This window comes from Zea mays, chromosome 2 (assembly GCF_902167145.1).
Source record: "Zea mays cultivar B73 chromosome 2, Zm-B73-REFERENCE-NAM-5.0, whole genome shotgun sequence".
NCBI lineage: Eukaryota > Viridiplantae > Streptophyta > Magnoliopsida > Poales > Poaceae > Zea > Zea mays.
Window position 1 is genome coordinate 222927632 of NC_050097.1, and position 7889 is coordinate 222935520.

Sequence of the window (7889 nt, forward strand, 5' to 3'; positions counted from 1 at the left end):
CCTCCTCCAACTCGCAATGATTGATGTGACCAACCAAATGCGGGTCTGGTCTGGACGAGATCCGCGCCCGGAGCCGGAGGCCCCTGCGACGCGCGGGGCCACCTGTCGGTGTCAACATTTACTTGCTCCTGAGCTCCTCCTTCAGTACACGGTGGCTACGCTGGTTGGGCATTATAAATGTTACTAGCTGGCTAATCATCCCCCCCTCCCCTGGCATTGCTTGCCACCCCTGCAACTGCAACTGCAACACAGAGAAAGATAGCGCTAGCCAGAGGATCAGCTCCGGTCATCCAGTGAAGCTCAGGCTACTCTACCTCGCTCTCGGCCATGGCGTCAGGGGAAGCAGCAGAGCCACTGCAGTACACGGTGAGCGAGAGCTTCTTCTGCACGTACGCACGCGCTGCATTTCCCTGTCATATCGCCTGACGTCTTACTCTCTGCAGACCACCGCGCTGCGGGTGTCCATCCACTGCGAGGGCTGCAAGAAGAAGGTCAAGAAGGTGCTCCACAGCATCGAAGGTACGTGCGTGCGGTCCTACGTTTCACCGTGCTGGCGAAGGACAGACAGGCTGCTGACTGACCGGGCTAGCTGTTGCTGTTGCCTTCAGGCGTGTACAAGGTGACGGTGGACGCGGCGCAGCACAAGGTGACGGTCACCGGCAGCGTGGAAGCCGACGCGCTCGTCCGGCGCCTGCACAAGGCCGGCAAGCAGGCGGCGCTCTGGCCCAGCTCGCCGGCACCCGTCGAGGCCAAGAAGAAGCCCGAGGAGGTCGCGCCTGCCGCGTTGCCAGCGGCAGCCGCCAACAAGGACGCTAGGGCCCAGGAGAAGAAGCCGGCCAAGGACAAGAAGGCCGACTACGCCGACGCCGCGGCGCAACCCAGCAAGGACAAGACGGTCGACATAGGCGAGGCCGCGGCGAAGCTCAGCAAGGACGAGAAGGCCGACAAAGGCGAGGCCGCGGCGAAACCCAGCCAGCAGGACAAGAAGACTGGCAAATGCGAGCCGGCCCCGGAGACGAAGAAGGGCTCCCCTGCGCCGGGGAAGCAGCAGGACGCCGCGGAGGAGGCTGGCGCGGACAAGCCCGGCGGCGGCGGCAAGAAGGGCAAGAAGGACAAGAATCCAAACAAGCCGAAGGACAGCGGCGATTGCGAGGCCCCGGCCGAGAAGCAGGCGTCGCCGGGGCCCGAGAGCCCGCGCGGGCACGGCGGCGCCTTCCCGTACTACGCGGCGCACCCGGTGCTGAGCTGCTACAACGTGGCGCACCCGGTGCTGAGCTGCTACAACGTGGCGCACCCGAGCTCGAGCGTGGCGTACTACGCGCCCGCGGCCGTGGTGCCGTACGGCGGGTTCCCGCCCATGGTGCCGGCGGAGTTCATGTACGGCCCGCCGGGCATGCAGGAGTCTAGCATGTTCAACGAGGACAACGCCAACTCGTGCAGCCTCATGTGATGTCTCATGTCTGTCACGCACGCGCCGCCGCTACCTATCTACACGACAAAATTAGGCGGTCAAAGCTCTTGTTGACCAGAGATTAATTCTTTGAATTGCTCATCAGCGCGTCATGTAAAAATCAGATGATGGTAATAGTATATTCTAGTTCTAGGAGCGTTCAGCAGTGCACTGCTACTGCTACCACTTGCATTCCTTCTGTGTGCAGCTATGAACTCGTGGTAGGACAGGACAGAAATTCGAATTTCTCGTGAATTTAATATGTGTACTGTTACCTTGTCCTTGTCGTTGGTAGGGCAATGAAGCGAAGGCTTAAATACGGACTGTTATAATCATTTGCATAATTGGTGGGACCGGCGCTTTGAGGAGAGGGTAATCAAAGTGACAGGCCTTTTCTACGCTGATTGATTGCTTTCTGGTTGTGGCAATGATAAGACTATCTTCAGCGGTTCTCCCTAAATTTCTCTCTCTATATCTTACTCACGTGTCACGTCAGCGTTCTCTTCCCCCCTATATCTCCACCCTGTACAGCGGTTCCCCCTAAATCCTTTCCCTATACCCCACTACAACCATAAAATATTATTTTCCATATCTTTTCATCATCTATTATCATTTTTTTTCCTCTAACAAACACTGACGCGCACGCGTAGCGAGGAAAGGGGGCTGCCACAGCACCCTCTTAATCTGGCAGAGTACCGGCCTCTTCCATTGCACTGTTGCCGGTAAAGACTCATATAGCGTTATGCGTTGAACACGGAGGGGATGTCTGTAGCTCTCACAGGTAGTGGAGAGGGAGGCTGGCAGGATGCGGAGAGGGAGGCTGACGGGATGCGTTGAACACGGTCTAATTGGGTCTAATTGGTTGTGGCCTTTTGTACACTGTGCTGTGCGTGCTCTACGCAGCAGCTGCAGCCTGCCTCTTGCTGAGGAGGACCACTGTTCTCCTAGCTGGAGTAGTAGCCAAGACGTCCTGCTTCCTCGCTTGTGATGCCTTTGTTCTTTCACATAACATTTGCTTCTTTGATGTGACGTGCTCTCCAAAAATTACAAGTGGAGGAGCTCTGCCAAGTTTGGTATGCGTGGGATCAAGTTGAAGCCTTCAAAATCGTACTCAAATCTTTCTGAAAGTCTGTCGCGCCTTCTTCTTGGCTAGACCGCGCGTGGGCCGTCCAGGCTTGTTGGGCTTCGGCCATCGCCCAACTTTCCGGTGGGGTCCGACAGAGTGGTCCGGACAATCCTTTCCTTTTTTTTCAGTCTTTTTCGTTCTGATATGTAGTGATGTTTCGTTCTTTTATGTAATGAAATGTATCTTAAGAGACATCAAAGAGAGAAGTGCAAAAAAAAAAGAGATGTATCTTGATGAATGAACGTCTCTAGCACGTTTTTTAAATCTGAATAACGTTCCACTCATATAATCCATATAAATAAGACATATCTTGAGATGTCCTAGTCAATATACTCCCTCCGTTTCAGAATATAAGGCATAACCACTTTTTCTTCTTGTCCCAAAATATAAGACGTGCTCTCTCTATACACACGTACATCGATGCAGTGGTATAGAGAGAATTAAATGTATTGTTAAGTAACCCTAGTTAGGGTTATGTGGGCAAATACCGGCTTTGCCCCTGAGGGGTCTCACATCTTTATATAAGGAACCTGTACACCCCTTCATATTACAGAGATCAGAAAGAGGCCAGAGGCCCAACCCTATATTCAGTGTCTCGTGTGTTTCCTCTGTCGTGCTTATGGGAAGGGAGACGGGATCTCTACATCTTCTTGCGCCTCTACTGCTGACGGAAGGGAAGGGAGCGGATCTGGTGATCCGTGGTAACGTAGTTCTCAATACGTTATCAGCACGCTCTACCTCGACGTTGCTGCGGAGCCGATCTGCACCAACTCTTCATCAAATCGGCAGGTCTTCCGGCCTAGCCGAACTGTCCTACGCGACAGGCTTCGATTCCTCTACAACGGAACGGTGAGATCGAATCTACTCTTTCACGTACACGCAGCAGTACAATCGCCATGGCTGTCGAAGCCGCACAGGGACGTCCCGGTGGCCGCGTGCTCGCACCGGGGCTGCACCTCGCTGGAGTCGCGCTCGCACACTTCATCGAAGTCGTGCGCCCACGCGACGGTGATGTGGCTTGCGCTGAACGTGCCATGGCTGGCGGCGGCCCTGCAGAGCTCGTAACTCGTGTCTCACAGCCTCGCCCACAGAGCTCTGGCACGTGTGGTGGGAGCTGGCGGCACTCGCCTACCAGCATGCAGACAGGATGCGTGCGACAGCGTATACCCACAGCCAGGCGTGGCTCGCTGTTGGCTCTGCTCGTATGTTGGCGCTCGCCGACGGCAGTGCAGACGAGGAGCACCACGACGGCCAGATAGAGCAACGAGCGCGACTCGAAGATCGCCACCGTTGCTGCTGTAGGATGGAGTTTGTCTCGATATGCGCATAAAGGCAGTTTTGAGATCCGATTTTCCAGCCTACCGTGAGAACATTGCGAGTGGCAGTTAAAGAAAAAATCTGGCATGGTCACATGGAGATGCGGCATGTGTGCTCTGCGTCCTCCCAAATGGAGCTGCTCCACGTGTCCGTGGAAGGCACGAGAAGGAGCAAAGTACGTGTATGGACTGATACGTATATTAAATATTTTTTCCCATAAATCACAGTTGAATTAATCAACGTTAATACAATTTCAATTTTTGAATATGCTTTATATTATTTATTTTATTTATTTCCTGTTGTTAATAATAAATAGAATAAAGCATGTTCTGTATTGCAATTTCTATCTAAACTAATAATTATTTGTCGCAAATAATTAGTTAAAATGCATGATTGAATATGGGAAAATACCTTCTTGCACCTGATGTGCTTGTGCTCATGCATAATTCTTATATTTATTGTTGTATTAATAATTATTTCTCGTAGCAAATAATTAGCAGACATTATTAAAATATGTGAATGCTATATTACGCATACTTAAATCGCTCTTAATATTTATATTATGTTGAGCTTTTAGTCTCACGTCGAGCGATTAAATTGTATAATGGGTACTCAGACACGCCGATCAGGCTGCGTTGGTAATCGGCTGAGTTATGACATTAGCTGAATATTGACTGCGCCCTGGCAATACGACGCAATATTTGTGTCGTTCGAACTTGGCTGCGTCATGTGATTGCTATGTCGCGCTCTTCATTAATCGGATCGCTCCCGTTGAGTTAGACCGCCATCGCCGAGTCGCGTATTTTTTGCAAGCCCTGTAGGCACTGTCCGTCTGCCGTGATCATCGAGTCACAATTGCGCCTGTTGCGCACGTTGCGTGGACTTATCGTGTACCCCGATTACCGAGTCATAATTGTGTCTGTTGCGCTTATTACGAAGGCTTGTTGTGTTGTCGTAGCCCTGATGGCCGCACACGCGTTGACACCAGACGCTAGAGCTTGTACTCGCGTGGATTGTGGTGGGTTGTTCAGGCCCCTAAAGTCACATTATGTGCAACCTCCATAAAAATTTTGTTTGGCCCTATATTTTATTTGATTGTGTTGTGTGCCATTATATATTTATCGCCAAGTGGCCATAACAACTATATCAAGCTATATAGTGCTTGAATAATCTGGGAAATTAAATTGAAATACAATAGAACATGGATAAGTTAATTCTCTCCTCTCTCCTCATGCATAAAGTTTTACTCGAAGTAACCCGAAGATATATAATATAATGCATAAAAGCCTTCTTGGCATAGAAGATATCACAAATTGGGATTATATTAGTAAGCAAAAAGACCTTACCAAATGATTTAAGATCAGAAATCTCAGCCATACATTGCTCAACCAGATGTTAGCACATTGCTCTCTTTGTCGCTGGATGACATGAAGCAAACTATGAGATAAAAGGACATGTAACCGCTAGCAACACGAAGTTGCGAGTATACCGAGAGGTTATTCTGAGAAATTTTTCACTATGTTGGTGTGAAAACCATAGTGTGTTCCCGTCGAACCACTTTACTCGTTCTATCTAGGACCTCTATTCTTGTGCCGCATACATCTCTCAGAATTGTAAATACTTATAGTCACTGAATTGACTCGAGATAGTCCTTTGACAAGTTTGGTATACACTGTAAGCTAAATGGTAAAGGTCGGTCCTGAATGGACACATACCTAGGGTTTATGTAGCCGAACTACACTGGATTCCACCCTTTGGCATGCTTACCATTATCTACCTCCGATCTACCAGAAGTGAGAAGAGTAGACAAATAACTATAAAATCCCACATCACCACAAAGCTTGTAGCTAAATTAGACATTAATATGTCTTTGGTCCTTGTAGCCAGAAGAGTCATATGTCTTGATCACTAGACTACTAGTGATGATAATTTGTGATAGAAATATGAAGATCTTGTAGAGACCTATTGTATCCTCTCTACTCCTGATGATTTCTTCGTATGAGAGCAATAATATCTGTTGTTGAAGATGGATCTTGGCGGACACCAGTCCTATTTTCATTCTTGCCAAGCAGTTATCATCATTTGCTTCATCAAAAGCTAGTTATATGGTGATTTTCCCAGATAAAATGAATTCTTGGCTTGTCTGTTCTATTCCAAAGCTTCTCTTTTTGCTGAATAATGAAGAGATCGAAATAATGCTATATAGAACAATTTGGTATATAATATGAGGAGAAATGTTTGCCCTGCTGGCAACACCACAAATAATTAACTATTGTTATAAGTTCTCTCTCAAAATTATAATACCTAAAAATGTTGCATAAGTCGATACCCAATTTCAGAATGTATGAGTAATTGGGTAACCCATGGGCAATGATAAAAATGAGTTGGACTATACATCTCTGCATATAAAAATCTTTGCTTGGCAGCATTGGCCTGATGCCGTGCACTTTACCACCATTATATATGCGCAAATTCTCCTATGTGCTTGAAAGCACAATACAACCAGTGAATGTCCTTGTGAGCGCTAGACCCTGATGGTCATTTTACTTGTTGATCTGAAGTCAACTAATGGCTCCAAACGACGAATGATATGCATGAGCCCCTGAAGGATCCTTATGAATAAAATAGTGTTGTGCATATTAGTCTAAATCTTAATGATTGACCGTGCATTTGGTAATAATAACAATAAGTTTGCAGAATTGTAACCATGAAGCAACTTGTTGTTGCGTGTCTCGCTGGATGTTGAGACTAACCCTTCATGTTGAAGGACAAATATGTAGTATTCATGCCACTACATTAATCTAAGTCCAAAGCTCACTGCATAAAACCCCTATCTGTAATGTGCGTAAGATTTCCCAAATAAATCACCACAATAACATACATTAGCCACAACTGGATGATTGTGGTTGGGGATTTTATCTGTATGTTTTTAGAACATCTCGGCATTAGGGGGAGGAATGCCCATGTAGTGTAATGCCTCAATATTCTATTAAACGCACAAAAGCCAAACTGAACCTGTCGTTCGGTGTGTACTCCTGTGTATATGGAGTTTGCCAGAAATCGTTGAGGAGTAACCATATTGGTTTGAATGCTTCTACCTGATGTAGATGTGGATATACCCGGGATTAATATCATATCCACATTTGACTTATTGGTATTTGATCTATTCTCGGGGACGCCTGCGAACATGATCCATCAGCCTTAGTCAAAGCATATATTCTGATTGCAGATTCACGTGGTCTGTGATAACTCTCCTCCGATTAATTCACCCTGATGGTGATTTGCCTCACGAAGAGGTTCATCTTGATGATGAAGTTCCTAGCAATGCGCGCAATATCATTGTGCTGGGAATACGGAACAATGAATCTTTCGTTTTGGGAAATGACGAAGATCATTATTAAATGTGGGAGACAAATGTGTCGACACCTATCTTGCCTCTATAGATTGCAAAGGGATCCAAAACAAAGTCCTAGGCATGAGTGTTTGAAGCTCTCTTATCGGGTCAATGATAAATGCAATCGAGGCTGAACCAATAATCGCAAAATGAAAGTCACGAGCTTGAAGTTCGGACATTTATGGGCACTATTGAGATAATGTGTGGTGAATGCGATGGTTCAAGTGGTCTTGTGAGAGACCCATCCCACATATGTGTTGAATAAACACTGTTCCGCTATGTAATATATCTGGCAAATGGCATAAATTAAAATATGCAGTTAATAGGATTCTGAAGATCCGTCATGAGGTCCTAGGAGGACTCATATATTTGAATTATAAATATGCAACATATAAATCTCATACCGAATAATACATTCCTGATGAATGATCACTCTCCTGTGTAGGGAGAATATCTCATAGTTGAGACTATCGTTCCTAGATGGAACCTATCCAGAAGAAACAAAGTCTGTGTTGAACACCAAAGTTTGATAATCCCTATAAAGGGATAAAGACCCATACAGACCCGAAAAGGAATAAGATGAGGTACCAAAGGACTTGAAG

General features: G+C 46.9%; 1 protein-coding gene across 1 annotated transcript; it reads left to right on the forward strand.

Moving 5' to 3' along the window:
* Positions 1-205: 205 nt before the first annotated feature.
* On the forward strand, positions 206-1703 carry LOC100217024 (Heavy metal transport/detoxification superfamily protein). The gene is made up of 3 exons (NM_001348787.1): positions 206-366; positions 444-519; positions 609-1703. Exons 1-3 carry the CDS (start codon positions 328-330, stop codon positions 1448-1450), a joined length of 957 nt encoding a protein of 318 aa, NP_001335716.1. The 5' UTR covers positions 206-327; the 3' UTR covers positions 1451-1703.
* Positions 1704-7889: the final 6186 nt, after the last annotated feature.

Excerpts from the sequence above, each read along its gene's own strand:
- LOC100217024 (NM_001348787.1), top strand. The coding sequence starts at position 328 with ATGGCGTCAGGGGAAGCAGCAGAGCCACTGCAGTACACG. Across the intron at positions 367-443 it reads CAGAGCCACTGCAGTACACG|ACCACCGCGCTGCGGGTGTC; the intron begins GTGAGCGAGAGC and ends TACTCTCTGCAG. Across the intron at positions 520-608 it reads GGTGCTCCACAGCATCGAAG|GCGTGTACAAGGTGACGGTG; the intron begins GTACGTGCGTGC and ends TGTTGCCTTCAG.